The sequence below is a fragment of the Arvicanthis niloticus genome, chromosome 2 (assembly GCF_011762505.2).
Source record: "Arvicanthis niloticus isolate mArvNil1 chromosome 2, mArvNil1.pat.X, whole genome shotgun sequence".
Taxonomy (NCBI): Eukaryota; Metazoa; Chordata; class Mammalia; order Rodentia; family Muridae; genus Arvicanthis; species Arvicanthis niloticus.
This window is the reverse complement of record NC_047659.1, coordinates 42,029,385-42,048,350: the sequence shown is the minus strand read 5'-3', so window position 1 is coordinate 42,048,350 and position 18,966 is coordinate 42,029,385. Positions and strand designations below refer to the sequence as shown.

At 40.5% G+C, this 18,966-nt stretch overlaps 1 protein-coding gene across 1 annotated transcript in view; it reads left to right on the top strand.

The window, feature by feature from the left end:
* The first annotated feature begins 6,720 nt into the window (after positions 1–6,720).
* Ttc21b (tetratricopeptide repeat domain 21B) overlaps positions 6,721–18,966 on the top strand; it is a 66,545-nt gene continuing 54,299 nt past the window's right edge. Inside the window, exons 1-6 of the mRNA XM_034494527.2 lie at positions 6,721–6,860; positions 11,140–11,269; positions 11,363–11,473; positions 13,254–13,420; positions 15,214–15,336; positions 18,094–18,251. Coding sequence (XP_034350418.1) covers positions 6,840–6,860; positions 11,140–11,269; positions 11,363–11,473; positions 13,254–13,420; positions 15,214–15,336; positions 18,094–18,251 — 710 coding nt within the window. The 5' untranslated portion in view covers positions 6,721–6,839. The remainder of the gene's footprint in view (positions 6,861–11,139; positions 11,270–11,362; positions 11,474–13,253; positions 13,421–15,213; positions 15,337–18,093; positions 18,252–18,966) is intronic.

The following is an 18,966-nucleotide window of genomic DNA, read 5'->3' as shown; positions in this document are numbered from 1 at the left end:
CATAACTACCACCACTATCACCACCACCATCACCACCACAACCACCACCACTATCACCACCACCACCACTATCACCATCACCACCACCACCACCATCGTCACCACCACTATCACCACCATCATCACTACCACCACAACCACTACCACTATCACCACCACTATCACCACCACCATCACTACCACCACAACCACCACCACTATCACCACCACCATCACCACCACCACTACCATCACCACCACGACCACCACCAACAACAACACTATCACCACCACCACCACCACTATCACCACCACCACCACCACTACCACCACCACCACCATCATCACCATAACTACCACCACTATCACTACCACCATCACCACCACAACCACCACCACTATCACCACCACCATCACTATCACCACCACCACCACCACTATCACCATCACCACCACCACCACCATCGTCACCACCACTATCACCACCACCATCACCACCACCATCACTACCACCACAACCACCACCACTATCACCACCACCATCACCACCACCATCACTACCACCACAACCACCACCACTATCACCACCACCATCACCAACACCACCATCACCACCACCATCACCACCACCACCATAACCACCACCACCATCATCACCACCACCACCACCAACAACAACAACAAATAGATAGATAGACTATCCAGAAGTAAGCCTGCTTTCCTAATATCTGTTACTGAGTTACTGTTCTAGTTCAGAAAGAGAAAATAAAAAGAAATGATAAATTATAGTATCTAAGGGATATATGAACAGCTCAAAGTGAGTCTGTGTTGCTTCTACTGAATTCTACTGAATCAAAGAGTAGGAGATACTTAACAGAAAAACACATGAAACCATGACCAAAATCATAGTGAGTTATAGCCCAGGCTATAGAGTAAGATTTTCCTTAATAAGTGTGAACAGCCTGGAGAATCTGACAAACTCCTCTTGTTTCCATGGGCACATGACAATGTACATAAAGATATGCAGGCTCTCACATATACACATCACATAAATAAATACTTTTTTTTACCTTAGGCATATATTTAATTGCAATAGTTCCTAAGCAGAGAAAACTTTATACATATACCATTAAAAGGTCCTTGTTTTGTTACTCATTTGATCCTTTGGGTTCAGGTCATTGACCTTTTCCATTCTAACTGGAGCATGAACTGTGATAAATATATTTTAAAGAAAGAAACAATTGAAAAAATATCTATCTGCCATAGTTAGGTTTTCCATTGCTGTGAAGAGACACGATGACCAAGGCAACTCTTAGGAAGAACAACATGTAATTGGGGCTGGGTTACAGGTTCAGAGATTCAGTCCATTATCATCAAGGTTGAAAGCATGGCAGCATCCAGACAGGCATGGTGCTGGAGGAGCTGAGAGTTCTACATCTTCTGAAGACAAACAGAAGAAGACTGGATCCCATGTGGCCAGAAGGAGGATCTCAAAGACCACCCCTATAGTCACATACTTCCTCCAACAAGGCCACATCTACTCCAAAAAGCCACACCTCCTTAGAGTGCCACTTCCTGGACCAAGCATATTCAAACCACCACACTATCTGTCTAAGGTATCTTTTTTTTTTTAGTTATAAATTGTATCTGAAGTTCATAATTGTATGCAACAATTATGTAGGATAACAGCACATACACACACACACACACACATATATATGTACATATATATATATATATATGTATATATATATACATATACATATATATATAGAGAGAGAGAGAGAGAGTATACATACACACATGTTTAAAAGAACATATATTACTGTCAATTATAAAGAAACACATACAGATAAAAGTAAATACATAGATATAGACATATAAACATGGTTTTTCAGGATATTAGTCTGTAAGTGATTTTTTTAGGACATAATAATTAGATAAAAGTAAATACATAGATATAGACATATAAACACGGGTTTTCAGGATATTAGTCTGTAAGTGATTTTTTTTAGGACATAATAATTATATAACACCCTGTTCTTTATTAGGTTGAAACTATTAAGTTTGCCACATTAAACTTATTCTTATAAAAAAAAAAAGTACTGGAGTTGTTTTCCCTTCAGTACTGCTTGGCTTCATTCTAATCTGCATTATTAATGTTCATCTTTCATCAGCATGGCAAAGCAATACCTTGTTCAGCAATATTCCTTGCGAATACTGAATTTAAAAAAAAATTAAAGAAAAATTTTAAAAAATCTAAATACAAATAAATTGTTCCTCTGATCTTTCTTTGTTGCAACTGTATTCAGTTACTCTGCCTTAGGGAACGTGGCTACTGGGAGAGACTAAGAGAGCCTGAAAGAGGTGAATTGCTAGAACACAATGTGGTAAAGATAAGGGTGATCAATATACAAGGGATGGATAACAGAACTTGGGAGAAATGGTTCAACTACTCAAGACATAAATATTTTGCCAACTAGAATAACATGAATGACATCATTAATTTACATAATCAGAGACTGTCTTATATGTCACATGCTATAATAAGTAACAAAACTCTCACAAGACATTAACTGTATAAAATTTAGTATGAATGTAGACAGGTATGCCTTAGATTACTATGCCACCCTCCTTTCTCCACACCAGAACCTACACATTCCCATGGCCTTATCCTTGGACCATACCTTAAATATGCACATCAGAATCAGGGTAATACCTGATGTCTGAGCATGGAGGCTACCAAGTCTCCAGGTCTCTATATAACATCTGCCCCCTCCCAGTATTTTTTAGTGATCCCATTTATAAAACACACCAGGGCATTAAGAAAATCCCAAACCTCATCTCAAATCAGAATCCCCAAGAAAAGGATATGTATGTGTATCGCACATGCGTACTGAGTCTTGTTAGCAATTAGACTGAAGTAGAACATTATAGCAAGGGAATTTGTGATCAGAGAAGTCAGAGAAACTCTGGCTTTTGGGTGTGTAGTCCCATGAGTATCGAGGCCTCCGGGTTCATCATCATTGACTGTGTACATTGTATACATTGTAGTGTGTAGTCAATAAAACATCCCGAAGATGATAGCACCGCTAAACAGCACTTCGGAACCACAGAGTAAATTAGTATACACTGACACACGCTCTCAGACTTTCTAGCAAGATCAGAGTAAATGCTGCATTGCTTTCTTTTTACTAAGTACAACTTGAATTTACCGAAGGAAGCATGCTGTAACATCAGCAACGCTATGAACTGTTACAGGGCTTTGGGGAAACTGAAGGAAGATGTGTTTTTCTCTGCAAGAAATGGAAAGCACACCAGGATCAGATGCAGGACATCTGACTGTTCTGGGGAGCCTGTGAACACTCAAGATAAAAACTCGCAGTACCAAAGAGAGAGCAGAAAAGGTCACCACCTCAGACAATCACTGTTACAATAGTTTACAGACACAGGGTCTTTTTCTTTTTTTACAGAGATGTATTCTATGATAAACACAAAAACTAAACACCAATTGGAAATGGGGCCAGTGTTCACAGGCCACTGTGCCAGGTCTGTAAACTTTATTAAAAATTTATATTATTTTCCCGATTAAACTGCAAAAAATAATGCACCTAAATAATTTATGGGATAAAAGGAAATCACCCCAAACAGTGCAGACAAACATAAAATTTTATTATCCTATTCTTGAATAATTATCAAAACAAGACATATTATGTACATACATATGAAAGCCTGTTATTGTAAACACAATAACACTTTTATGCTTTGTTGCATCAACATTTCAGTGACTGTATCTTGCACAGTTTTTCAAATGACACATATATCAGGTTCATTCTTCGTAAGTGGTAAAATATTACTTTATATAGTTTAACAATCACTTATTGATGCACATTGAAGGTGTTTTATTCAATTTTTCTTTATAGCTAGTAAAAGTGCAACAAATACTTTTATTCCTATTTTTTTAGAGATCCATAAGCATTTCTATTGAATAAACTCACAAAATTTGACTTGCTAGATTAAAGAGTATTCATATTTGTCTTCTTATTTTATATGTAGGTAGGTCTCCTGGAAGCAAAGGCATCCCATCACTCCACAATATTTTGTTGCCAAATATCTCTTTTAGAACAAAGAGTTCTTCAAGTATGACATCTATGAAAGTAGATCTATTAGCATAGTACAGAATGTAACCTGCATTACACTCTTTAAACCATTGAATAAAGTGGAGAGTGACAGAGTGGAACACCATTATCTTCCTCTGACCTACACATACACACACACACACACACACACACACACTCACACATTATTTTTAAATCTTTTATTTCTTTTTAGAAAATATACACAGGTCCAGGCAACATCTTGATTGGTAACATATTATCTCTTCTGCATTCGGATCTAAATTCAAATAACAAACAACCAGTAAAAAGCCAGGTGCAGTGGCATACATCTGAAACCCCGGTGTTAAGATGGCATGGATATCCCTGGAGCTTGGTAGCAAATCAGTAAACTCTCCAAGTTCAATAAGAGACTGTATCTCAAAGAATAATGTGGAGACTGCCTGAGGAAGACTCCTAATGTTGATGTCTGGGTGCTACATATACAATCGTTCATATGCACTCACAATCATACACATAGTATAAACACAACACATACAGAAAAGAGGAAGACAGGAAGGGAAGGGGAGAGAGAGAGGGAGGAGGAGTTCAATTCGAAGGGAAAAAGTATCACATTTAAGGGTGTGGAAAGAGTACTAGCTGTTGAATAAGGTGTATCTGGTTTACCATGGATGGAAAGGCTCTTATCCTGAAGGACTGAGGGACGCAGTAGAGAACAATGCATACCTGGGGATATTGGGGATACTTTGATGAGCACCTGGCCCAACTGTTACTAAGTAGAGCATTCAGACTTTCAAAGTAATAAGTGTTGGGCCAGTAAGTTGTGAAAATAAGGTACAAAGAGAAGGAAGGGCAGCAGAGAGAGCAACTCCACAGCATGCTACTTGGGCATAATCTCGAACAGCTGAGACAGGACATTGTAAGTTCTCTTCTTCTTCCAGAAAAACAGGAAGGTGTCTTCCTTGGATGGGCAGAAAATGCATGCTTTCCCAACAGAAGCAATAGCCACAAGAATTATGTACAAATAGGTTTTGTTTTATATATATATATATATATATATATATATATATATATATATCATATATACATATGTGTTATATATAGTATATGTATATATAACACATATATACATATGTGAGATATATATATCTTATCTTGCTTGCATAGTTTAATTTCTCTTCTGTAATCCTTCTACTTCTGTCTTCACCAGAACCATTTTCACTTCCTCCATTTTTTAAAAAAATCTGATGCATAATGCATAGTTCAGATACAGATAGGCCAGTACAAGAACAGCAGAGAAAAAAGCCAAACAGACATGATTGAATGGGCACATTGATTGATGCCATCACATGCACTAAACGCTTATGGGATCAATATGCTTACCACTTCCCCAAAATTCTCTTTACAGGTCACAGAAGTTAAGTAGCACAGATCAGTTTCACCTCAGGACTGGAGAGGGTTTCCCCCATTTCTCAGACACATGCAATTGTGGTGATCTTTATAGGTTTAACTGAAACTGAATGAGAGAGAGAGAAAGAAAGAAGGGGAAGAGAGAAAGAGAGAGAGAGAGAGAGAGAGAGAGAGAGAGAGAGAGAGAGAGAGAGAGAGAGAATAGAAGCAGAAACAAGTTAGTGTGTCTAGACTCCGGTGTCTGTCAGCTTGCTGAATGTCATATAGACACATTGGTGAACATCTTCTAGAGAAGGCTGCCCCGGAAGTAAACAGAAAAGGAGGGCAAGTCCATGGTCTCACTATCCTCTTCAAGGGCAAATGAGAATCTTCTAAACTCCTTTTATTAGCCCTCATATATTAAAGGTTCCACCATTTCCGACAGCACCACAGCCTGGGGAATTAAACATTCAAATACATGTGTCTTTGAGGAACAGTTTAGATCCAAACTCTAGCAAACACTTAAGAAATAAAAATCTAAAAGAGGTAACTACATATTTTAAATAAGACTTTGCGGTGGAAATCTGGCGGACTAGTTTAATAAGCACTAGAATAGCAAAATCACAGCAGCGCCTGAAAAGATTTAGAACAAGCCCAAGCCAGGCTTCAAAGTTGGTTTTTTGGGGGGGAGGGGAGTTTGGTATTTTCTGTTTTGTTTTTTGTTTTTGTTTTGGGTTTTTGTTTTTTGTTTGGTTTTGGTTTGGGGGGTTTTTTGTTTGTTTGTTTTTTGTTTTTGCCAAACTGTGATTTTTCTGCGCCACCTTGTGGCCTGGACACTATTACTACACGTGTCAGGTAAATCATTTTCCCAGGTCAAGCACGCCACTAAGCCGCATTGCGCAAATCGGCTTCGACTAAAAAAAGCTGAGAAAATGGAGTCAGTCTTTGTTTGCAGGGATGAAAAGCGTCATTGCTCTTCTTCCCGTTTCTTGCTTCATCATCTTTATTCTTTAATCTCATATCTCTTGCTCCACCCACCACCTCCTCCTCGCGCCGTTTCCAGGCTGGATCCCCACTCCTGTGACCCCACAACTCGGTGGCACTCAGTGCCCTGAGGATTCCAACCTCAGTCGCCCTCGCAGTCCTCCCTCGGGGTTCCCTCCTCGCCTGCTCCGGGTCCCCCTCCCTCAGTCTTACAACTAGGCTCCGCCCTCTCACGCCGGCAGCCAATGGAGATCGGGCCACGCCCCTCGTGCCGCCCGCCGCGTCCCTTAGGGCGTGAGGGCCCGGGAAGTGGGTCTGAACCCCTAACCCTGCGGCGGGCGCTGGTGTGCGCCCTCCGGGTAGCCGGCGGCCATGGACTCCCAGGGGCTGAAGGTGAGCGGGCGGCGCGGGGCGTGGGCAGGGCGAGTGGACACTGCGAGGTACAGGGTGGCACCGGCAGCTGATGGTGAGGGCCTGCGGCCTTGGCCGAGATGCCGCGACCCCCGGGATGATCCCGAGGCCGGGGCGCAGCCCTTGCCTTGCCGTTAACGGCCAGCCCCTAGCCTCTTGCTAGTGTCGGCTTTGGACTTCTCCTAGGGAAGCCTGCTTAGTCTCCGAAGGTGTGATTTTTTAGGGACTTAGCCATCTAATGTCTTCTACCGTGCACTCACCTGTAAAGGAGCAGGACAAGATATGCAAACGGTTAACAAAAGGCTTTTAAAAGGAGGAGTATTTAGTTTATGAAAATGGTCTTCTGATTGAGGCACTCAGCAAATATTTCAGAAACGGTGAAAAACAAGGACAAGGTTTGGAAGTACAAGAACTTTCCTTTTCAGATGATTTCCCCCCTCCCTCCCATCCACTCTTGAGACTTGTTCCATATTTGTGAAGCGCTTTTTCCTGGATGACTCCTGGAAGTTGGAGCTAGCTGAATAGCCTCCTGGACATGAGATGTGTACTCATTCAGAACCCAATACTGGAAAACTTCGTAGTGCGTTTAACAAGCATTGGTTGACTGCCTTCTGTGTGTTTTGCACGATTTTCGATTTTCTAAGTACTTACGATACTGCAGTAAAGGCGCCTGGTCTTGCAACTTCCACTTGATTTATGAGGGTTGACCCCACAAGGTGTTAAACACGTAAATGTCGTGTGAACTGCTGGTCCTAGAGAGGAAAATGGGCTCTAGCTGTTAGGGAAGACTGGAAGGTTCGGCTTTTTTTTTTTTTTTTTCTGCATTACCTTTTCAAGTTTTTCCTCCAAATGAGTTCTGCAATAAAACCATGTTAGTGATAAAAACCGTTATTAAACTTCTCATCACTTAGCGCAAGAGCAAGTCATGTTTTTAAAATGAGACTGTTGACCCTGTCTCCTTCCCTTTCCAGCTTGATCAGTCCAGTATTCTATGGAGAACAAGGCTCTCAAACAAGGAGTGGCAAACACCCTCTCCATAATGCCAGATGGTACCTATTTTAGTATCTCTGTCCGTCTGCAGTGTGGTTGGGAAGCAGCTGTGGATGTACTAAAATGTGTGAGCATCCTCACATGCCACTGAATCTTCATGAGCTCTAAAATTTGTCTATGAAAGGTTTTTCCCTCATCTTCTCCGACTATTTTTAGCTCACTGCCCACACAAAACCAAGTGGGAAGGAAGCCAGACACACATTGGACCTACACTACCCTTGGACCTAGCACTCTGGTTTCCTACCCTATTGTAGAATAAGCCCTGGCCTTTAGCCCCGCCCATCACCACACCCATCCCAGGTACCACACTCTTATCTCCATGTTACTCTTCTTCTGTCTTATATACTCCTGGGCCTTTCTCAAAAATAAAGAGAGAAATACAGTGTTATATGTGGAAGAGACAGAGTAATGGGTTTATAACTGAAGAATCAGCTCTAGCATCTTCTGCAGGAGCGGGTTCCATGGTCACCCACAGTTACCAAGCTAAGTACAGTATTCTGTATTCCCAAAAGCGAAGTATTACCACCACAACCCCACCCCGACATTCATTACAGCTTTGTGTCCCAGCTGGTGTTTAGATTACAATTCACCTGAAAGTTCAAGATTTTTCCATGGCAGTAACCACTCTTACTAACATTTCTCAGCATCTTATTTATAGATTCATAGTATAGTATAGTACAGTATAGAACAGTATAGATTATACTCTCTTCTCAGTATCTTACCAAGTAACTAGTACTCGAAAGTAGACAGTCTGAAAATGTTTGCTAGACCACTGAGCATGGGGATACAAGACTATTCCTAGCACTCTACAAAAGAGGCAGGAGGAGAGCAAGTTTGAACCAGCCTGCGCTACATTATGGGATCCTACCTCAGAAATCAAAAGGAAGTTTGTTGGACTTGAACCACAAGGGTACCAGTAGGTATGGAGAGTAGTATGAAATCCAGAGAAAGGGATGCATGTAAAGACTACTTTGATTGGCAGAGTTGGGTCAATGAGAAGGGAGGGTCATGGTTGGTTTGATGGTTTAGGCAGCATGTGGCAAGGTATGGACATGGAGCTGAGGAGAGAGGCGTTGGCCAGGCAGCAGAGTTTGGCATAGCTTACTCCTAGGTTTTCAGACGAGGACCTTCACGGCATTATCACGTACTCCTTACATCCACCTCCATGTTAGCTTTACTAACTGTAGCTTCTATGTGAGCAGAGGTGTCACGCAGATGAAGACTTGGTCTTTGCACCTGTAAATCCGTGTCCTCTCTGTGATGCCACACCACTGCCTTTCAGAGCTGTAGTCTGTGAATGATTTTTTTTTTTTTTTTTTTGGTGCAGCACAGAAGTCAAGGAGGATAGTATTGTAGCATAAATAAATAAAGTTCATTTTGACCCTAGAACATGAGGAAGTTGGGGAAAAAAAAGAAAACCTGCACTTTGCTGAGGTATATTGCAGCTGTCTGGGATGTGGAGTATGGGTCACTCTCCAGAAATGAGGTGGAAAAGGAGTGTAAAGCAGAAACCACAAGAGGGGAGCAGAGCAGAAGTTCTAGAGAATATTGAATGACTGAGATCCAGAAAAGGGAGTTGTAGCCCTGTAGAATCCACACTGTCAAAGAGCTGTCTGCTCACACCTATGTCTTCCTGTTTCTTATGTGGTCCTGATGCAGTCGGACGATGGCACAGGATTCCTCACTGTTGTTTATGAAGTAAGGGAACTGGGCAATTACAGGGATGGTGAGAGTGTGGCTTCCCTCTTTGAGTAGGTCAGCAGCTAAACCTTAGACACATTTTCAAGAAAAGTAGACCCAAGTTGTCACAGCTTGTGCCCTGGCTATGACAGCTTGACACAACCAGGGTCATCTGAGAATAAAAAACGTCAGTTGAAAAACTGCCTCCATTGGATTGCCTATAGTCAAGTATCCAAGGAGTTTTCTTGATTGATGTGGGAGGGCCCTTCTCACTGTAGGTGGTGCCATCCTGGGCTGGTGGTTCTCTGTGATCTAAGAAAGCAGGTTGAGCAAGCCAATAAACCACACTCCTCTATGGCACTCCGACTTCTCTGCACTACAATCTGTAAGATGAAATGAACCCTATCCTTCTGAAGTTGTTTTTGGTCATTGTGTCTTAGTGTCTTATTAGGGCAAGAAATCAAGGGATCATTTCTGGATATAGGAACTGAGACAGTCTTAGTGACTTGTCTATTGCTGGGAAGAGACACCATGACCACAACAACTTGTAGAAGTGTTTATTGGAGGCTTGCTTACATTTTCAGAGGGTTAGAGCTCTAGACCATCATGACAGTAGCTGAGAGTTTACATCCTAATCCACAAGCAGTAGGAAATGAGGGAGGGACAGAGAGACAGAGATAGGGAGAAGAAGAGGGAGACCGGCAGAGAGACGAAGACAGAGACAAGGCCAAACCTTCTAATCCTTCCAAAACAGTTTCACTGACTAAAGATCAAGCATTCAAATACATGAGCCTAAGATGGTTATTCTCATTCAGCCTACCACCATGGAGGAACACAGCTTACTGCTTACTGATTTGCTATATAACACACATATATCTGAGTTAGACAGATATAGATATAGATATCTGAGTTAGACGTGAATATATATATGCATACACACACATACACACTTGTGTATATTTTTTATGACTTCCATGGGTGCCCAAAGTGGGCTGGAGCCTCACACATGAATCACTAATGAAGAAAATGCCCCACAGACTTGCCCTCCAAATCTGATGTAAGGATTTTGTCAACTGAGGTTCCCTCTTCCCAGATGACTCTAGTCTGTGTCAAGTTGACAAAACCAAACCAAATTAAAAAAAAATAGCAAACACCAAGAACAACTAACCAGCCCTAGCCTCTTCATTTTCTTGGTCCACAGTTCTTTTTGGTTCTTTGTTTTTTTTTATTTTCTAAAATCTACTAGAACTTGTAGCCAAAGGAGGTAAAATGTAAATATAGTCTGACTCCATTATTGTTGAAAAAACAAAAACTAATTGAAGGGAGGGAAGGAAATTACACTGAAAAAGCAAACCATCGACTTCCGAGTAATTCCATGGTCCTTCAGTCTCATCCTTACTATGAGTGTCCGTTGTTAATGGCAATTTGAAGAGCAGAGAAGAAAATGTATGAAGTTCTGGATTATCCAAGATTGATGTCTACTTCTGAATATTAACCTGCCTATTAACCGTTAGCCATCATTTCCTTGTAGACACTGATTAATTACTATTGTCAAGAGAGGTATTATCACCATGTGCTCCTTGTCGCCAGTGAAGGGATGAAGAAGTACAGCAGTGATCCAGTCTTCCGCTTTTACCATGCTTACGGCACGCTGATGGAGGGTATGTGCTCATCCTCAGATGCCTTCCATAGTCTCTGAATCCTAACTTTGAACTAAGAATATTTTTTTCTCAAACCCCAATCTTGGTTTCTAGGTAAAGCTCAAGAAGCTCTTCGGGAGTTTGAGGCCATTAAAAATAAACAAGATGTGTCACTGTGTTCTTTGATGGCACTGATGTATGTCCATAAAATGAGCCCCAATCCAGGTACCGTATTTCAGTATAGTGTTGCAATGGATTTTCCATGTTCTGCTCATTTTGACTTAATGATTTTTAGTTTTCTCTCCATGATGCTATTCATGTAATTTTTAATCTTTTTAGCCAGAGTGGAAATTCATCAGTTTCATGGTGCTTTCATAGTCCACTGACAGATATTTCAATGGTGTATAAGAATGATCTGCAGTAACAAAGTTGACTGTATGTGTATATGTTAGCAACTGCTTCACAAAACAGAAGGACAACTAAAGAACAGTGACATACAAAGATATTTGTGTGCAAATATGTCGCAATATGCAGTTTCTCTCCTTAGGCGGTGTAGTAAGCTTCTAGAAGGCCTTGGCTGTTCCCAAGGGACGTAGCTCCTGAAAAAAATGTTCAGTAAATTTCCACTGTGTAGGAGTTGAGACATTTGGCTGCGTTCTGGAAGCAGCATTATGATTTTCATTGTACAGCAGTGGGGACAGATGGCCTTATTACAGAAGGAACGTTATTCTTGGTAGTAGTTGGGACATGTGGATATATTATGGAAGGAACTTTGTTCTGTGTAGTGTTGGGATTCATGGCTATCTCATGGATGGAATGTTATTCTAAGTAGTGGTTGGGCCATGTGTCTGTATTGTGGAAGGAATGGTCTTTAAAGTTGAGTTGCTTTGTATTAGCAAGTAAACATGTAAGCTATGGCTGAGACAGAAGAGAATCCAAGCTTTAAGTCAGTTAAAAATACATTGTGTATGTGTGTGCCCAGTAACAATTAATAGCACTGTAAATATTTTAAATAATTAAACAAGCTGCATGTCATAGAATGAGTTTTTAAATATTAGAAGCATTTTTATCTTTAAAGAACATCACATGCATCTTTCATAGCAAGCACGCATACGCAGATAAATAAATAAATAAATAAGTAAAACACTGACAAGTAAACGGTTATGTACCTTCCATTAGGACTGTGCTAAATACGTTTCAAAGATACAAAAGAGCTGTAGTGAGTGAACCACACATATGTGCTTCAGAACTGGATTGCAGAGTTGGGTAGTTTGAGAGCTAGTCCTGGCACTACCCCTGGCATTTGTATCATTTTAGAATATTACAGTTTTTTATATACATTTCATTAACAAAAATAATATAGTTGTTTGGGGTTCCCAAATGACTGATATTAAGTTGACATATAACAAAGCAGCAGAGTCAGTCTCCCATCTCACTGCAGGAGTGCCGAGGTTAGACATGCATGCCACCACATCTTCCCCTTTGACGTGGGTTTGCAGATCAAATTCCTGATACCAGGCTTTTGCTGGAAACACGTTTACACACTGAGCCACCTTAACCAGCCCAACTTTTCATTTACTCTTTAAATTCTAATATGATACCTGGACCAGTTATTAAACAATTTATATAAGGAACAATTTGAGTGCATGAAACTGCTTTTCAGCTCTGCTTAATGATATGTATATGGTTTTTTGTTTCTGATGGAAACTTAATAAGCCTATTTTAAAGTATTGGTTTTTAAAACCAGCAAACTCATTAATTTTGTATTTCTAATTTGGACTTAATTGGTTAAATAAGACATTATTAAGGTTCATTTTGCTCATTCTTAAATGAAGCAGCAATACTATCAGTATTTAGATGGCATGTACAGCATGTATTTTGTTTCTAATAATGCTGCAGTTGAGGAAAATAGCTAACATACCTGGTTAGTCATCTGATCTCTAATAAATAAACACGATCTGGGATTTAATTTTATTTTAGATTTAATATTATTTTCCTCTCCCAGATAGAGAAGCTATCCTGGAATTAGATACCAAAATGAAGGAGCAACGGAAAGAAGCCGGACGCAAAGCCTTGTACCACGCAGGCCTTTTTTTATGGCACATTGGTCGCCATGATAAGGCGAGAGAATATATCGACAGAATGTCAAAAATGCCACATGATAGCAACGAGGTGACCAGTTTTCTTATTTTAAAACTAATGTTAAAGGAGGCTTGAGTAGTAGCATCCTTTGTTTAACTTTACTGTATATGAAGTACCGTAACTAACGTGGTAAGGCTAAGGTTTCTGTTGCTGCACTAGTAGCTGTGGACTAGAGACTGTCCTGCTTTTTTCTTTCCTTTCTGTTCCCTCCGTCCTCCTCACTCCCTTCCCTCTTGTTGCACCGCATAGCTACCATTTGTACTTGGAACATAAAGAGAGCACTGGCCTTGTTTTCTTGGTGAATCAGCGTGGAGCACAGGCCTGTGTTACTTTCTGAGAAGAACTTGAAGGGCTGTGAGGAGATGTGATTCAAGTGCTCAGGGAGACATTTGTTACTTGCCTATTCTGTTTAAGTCATTACTTTGAGAAAGGCTCCATCTGTAAGGTTAAGTTTGAGAGAAAATGTTTACAAAGGAAATAGCATTTTGTCTAAAACCAAAAACAAACCCTCCAGTCCCTGCCCCCACAAACCATTCAGTTTCACCAGGAAACCTGGAAAGGAGGTGTAGTTACCCCCAGGTTGGAAATGATGGGGAGAGGTGAGGAGACCTGCTTTCAGTTTGCCTTGAGAGACTACCTTTGAAGAGACGTGAGGTAAATGACTGTAAACTGTAAGCGAAACGGTGAAAGGAAACCATGGAGAGATAGAAGGATATGGTTACCAGGTAAGAATAACTGTAGATGCTTTGACAGACATTGAAAAATCCTTAAAGGCTTTAAATAATACAAGTTACTTTATTATAACACAGATCAAGAAGATTATTTTAATAGTTTATAGGCTGAACCAATTCAGACAGAAACTAAAGTCTGGGGAAAGTAGTAGTATATTCTGGCAGAAGAGATTGAGAGACTAGAGGAGGACAAATCAAAACTGTTGCCCACCAGGATTGTCAGCTGACCCACATAGAGGGAAAGATAATGAGGCATGCAAGCAAGGACAGTCTCGGGGCCCTGACATCAAGGGGGAAGTGTTGAGCTAAGACACTGGGTGTAGAGGGAAGTGACATGTTCTTCTTGACACATGCTGTGTTTCAGGTGATGGCAAAGCAGAATAGCCGGTGAGCTTCAGGAAAAGGAAGGAAGGCTTTATATTCTAAAGTCTAGAAAGTTTACGGACTAGAACTATACGTTGTCAATTACTCCACAGAAATACGCTTTGAAACCCACTCAGACTGGAAAGTGGTCTGCTTAGTTGAAGGGGAGCTGGTTAAGAGTCTGGCCCATATTTTCAGGTGAATATTCAGGGAGGCAAGAATAATCTTTATTAAATGTTTATGAATTAAACTTAAAGATTATTGCTAGAACATATCCCATTCCTTTTTTTTTTCTTTTTTTCTTTTTGTTTATCCTTCTCTCAGGCCATGTTCCATTTCTTATGTGACATTAAAAACAAAATATCTTCTTTGAAATCCCACAAACCTTCCAATCCATTGGAAACATCCATGATTTCAGTTTTTCATTTCCCAGGAATTTATCTAATTCCCTAGACTATTGCAGAGCCTGTGAAGATCACTGTGCATTTATCTTGGTCTTTATCCTGTGTGAAGTAAGGTGCCATCTCTGGTCCTACCCCAGCTCACTGGGGCTGTATTCAAAGAGAGGCAACACACGCTCACAGAGTGAGCCACGTGTTAGCTATGATAAGGCTGCTGTCATCATGATGATCGTGTACTATCGGAGGCTTACAGAAGGACAGCCATAGCATAATCACTGATAAACTTGCTGCTATTCATGTTGACTCCAGTAGGATCTTTCTTTACCAGGGACCCGTTTTGAAAGCCTGGCTTGATATTACAAGAGGGAAGGAACCTTATGCTAAAAAAGCCCTACGGTACTTTGAGGAGGGATTACAAGACGGAAACGATATTTTCGCTCTGCTGGGTAAGGTGAGTTGGGGTCCAAGTGAAGAAATTGTTTTACAACTTAAAGAATACCTGAAATGTAATAAAACTAAGTAGATCACCAAAGACAGTATTCATGGTCCTATTGTCAGCCGTCAGAGGGACTTGCATCTGTGTAGGACACAGCTAGAGAAGTGACTTCTCTACCAAACTGCCTGATTTCTGGATCAATGTTATGTCGGTGGCGATTGGTCCTTGAGTTTGTTCCCACAGTGTTTCCTTGCATCTGTTTATGTGTGAGGGATCGCTGGAGAAGAAGCAGGACATGTAAACAGCAAACACCTCATGTTGTGGGGCTTCTCCTCTCTTAAAGAGATGAATGGTGAAGAAATGGATAAGTTGATTACATCGTGTATAACTAGACTGTAGGTCATAAGTCCAGTAAAAAGTAAAGCTGGGATGGGAGACAGGAGTAGGGGCAGGAACTTGCAGGTGGAGATGAGCTAGTCAGCACATCTGGCTTTTGAACAGAGACTTAGAGGTAGATAATGAGGGTACAGCCGGGATAGCATAGTTCGAAAACATTAACAATAAGAGGTGACAGATTCAGATAACTCAAGGCATGTTAAGGGCATAGCCGACAATCCATGTCAGAGGAGGGTGAGTTCGAGAAGTTAAAGGTCAGAGGACAGAAGGGGAGTGTGGAGCTGAGGTCAGAGGTGGACCTATAATGCTAATTATTGGTTTAAATGATTTATTTGAGTTATGGTATTGTCTATTTTATCTTGCTGTGACAAAGACACCTGAGACATTATAGCCATAGTAACTCGCACCTACAATCCCAGTACTTGGGAGGTCAGGGGACTGCCATAAGTTCTAGGCTACATAGAAAGCTGTTTTAGAAGCCATACCCTAACCCCAACCCCATGAAAGACAACTAAAAAAAGAAGTCAGAGAACTGGTGGTTTATAAGAAACAGAATTCTATTCTCACACTTCTAATGGCCAAGGTGTCCAAAATAGAGGCACTAGCAGGAGTGTTATCTTGTCAGGGGCTTATCTCTTTGAAAATGGCTCCTTGAACAGTCTTTCCTAATGAAGAAGGCCTGTTCCCCACAGGGTAGACCAAAAGAGTGGGCATTGTCACCACGGGCCCTTTAACAGAGGCATTGCATTTTCATGACTGGACTGCCAGGCTCCACCTCCCAGCAACTGTCAGTTTGGCAATTAGGTTTCAAGGTCAGTTCTAGAAGAGACAAAAAATTGTAGCTCTGGCAGATCCACTGTCTTACTTTGCAGGACAATAATTATGTCGTACTTACTTTTCAATTAATTAAAAAGTACATAATTATGTACTTACTTTTCAATTAATTCAGCAGAAGGGCCACATTAATATCTCTACTCAGAATTAAGTGCAGGCTGGTTTAGTGTGGCCTAAGATGCCGTTTGTGTGTGTGTGTTCTTATGGGAGGGGCTAAGGGACAGAGTACAGATGTTGACACTGCATCTCTCTGAGGCAGGGCTTCATTACTGTCAGTCCTGCTATGTAGGCAGATTCCAAGAGAGAATGTGCACTGCATTTAGCCTAATCTTTCTTTTATTATTGTCAGTTTTCTGGAAATTTATTTTATTTTGACATATGGATTTATTGGTGACTATACTTTTCTATAACTATATGAAAAAAAGAATATTGACAAAATGATAATTGTTAATTGAAATATACTGAGGCAAAGATAATCTAGACGAAGAAATTAAAAGGTGACAGACGGCTTGCTCTACTGAGTCATCCTGCAGAGCCCACCGTGCATTTTCAATATACTGACTACACTTACAGCTTCTTTTCTCCTGGAAGAAACAGCAGTGCATAGGCACTGTAAAAATATTTCCAGAAAACATAGTAACATTTGAGTAAGAAAATAACTATTACTACCTGTCAGCTGCGATGGGTATTCTTTGTGTCAGTGAATAGAAGTTGCACAACTCATGTGGTCCTTCTTAGGACCACCTAATCTGCTAAATAAGTGATCTCTTGGGTAATGTCTTCTTTATGGACATTGTGGGTTAATTTTTATTTTCCTTTCTACACCAAAAGCTGGACAATAACCACCATGGGTGTACATCTTTGTGATGTCATTCTTTCAGTTACTTCCTTAAGATAATTCCTAGAACTGAAGTGAGGTCATGGCAGTTGGTAGAAATTATTTTTAACTTTAAAGTAGTATTTCCAAATACAGTGTAACATTTATAAAATTGCTTTAATTCTGTATGCTACTTAAAATCTCCTAGAGATACTTGATTCTTTAAAGGTATTTTTCCACTCTAAATAGAAATGTATTTCTAAAAACAAACAAGCAAACAACTCTTTTTCTCTTTTACTTGCTTGATTTTTGAGATGGTGTTACTCTGTACCACATCTCAGGCTACCCATGTAGAAGACAAGAGACAGACTGACTTTAAATGATGCCCATCTTCCTGTCTCAGCTTCTTAATACTTCTGCACAGTCTTTTAAGTTTTATCCTGTTAACAGGTTACTCAGTACATTAAGAGTCTCTTTTAGAGTAAAATTGCTGATGTATGTATGCTAATTTTTCTGTGATATTTTAAGGTGTGACTTTGGTAAAAACTTACTTTTTTTGTACAGAAAACGATGTGCTCCTTGTTGAAAAAATATCATAAAATGTTAAGCAGCAGTATTTGGCCATAGCCCGGGCTGATCTGGAACTTACTCTGTAGCCTAGGCTGGCCTGAGAGGGCCTGGTGTCCAAGGCCATGGTTTTGACATCATTTTTCTCCTCCCATTAGGTACTGTGCCTGGAGATGCGACAGAACTATTCCGGAGCTCTGGAGACCGTAAGCCAAATAATTGTAAACTTTCCGAGCTTCCTTCCTGCTTTTGAGAAGAAAATGAAATTACAACTGGCTTTGCAGGACTGGGATCAGACAGTGGAGACAGCACAAAGGTTGTGTGGAAAATGATATATCACATCCTCTTTGGATCTAGTTATACATGAGAAAAAAGGAAAGCAGGTTTTGTTCAGTCCATTACAAGATTTACACAGCATAAAATTTAATTTTTCAAGTAATAAGAGTGATTTTATTCTAAGCAGCATAGAATTGAAAAAGTACTTAAAACTGTATTGCTTTTAAAAACAGAATTGGGGCTGGAGAGGTGACTTAGTGGTTACAGTGTTTGCTGTCAAGCCTGAGGATTATCAGTATTCCCACTTTGCCACTGAACAAACTTAAGGAATAAACCTGTCAAATGTTTTACCCAACACTACCTATTTGGGGGAACCTATTTTAACTCAAACTGAGCAGTATCTTATCAGACAGCAGTTGGAGTGAAACAACTACACATCTCACAGAATAAAACAGTCTGCAGTGGCTTCTCATTTGCATATTAGTAATGTAAACTGGCTGATCTCAGGCAGGATTTGATTTGCTGGGACTCTCCTTCAAGTTTCAGACCCCAGTAACCAGCAGTAACTGCACAGAGGCAATACTCCTCTTGGAAATAGCAAAGACACAAAAGCTGAGACAGAAACACAGACTGCCTATGCAGTGCAGGCTGAGGTCTTTGTCCTGCCTGTTTAGATGAGGACCCCGACCAGGGAACAAGGTGCATATTTTACTTATCATAACAGACCTGCCTCTAGGTTCTCCCAGCATCCCTCA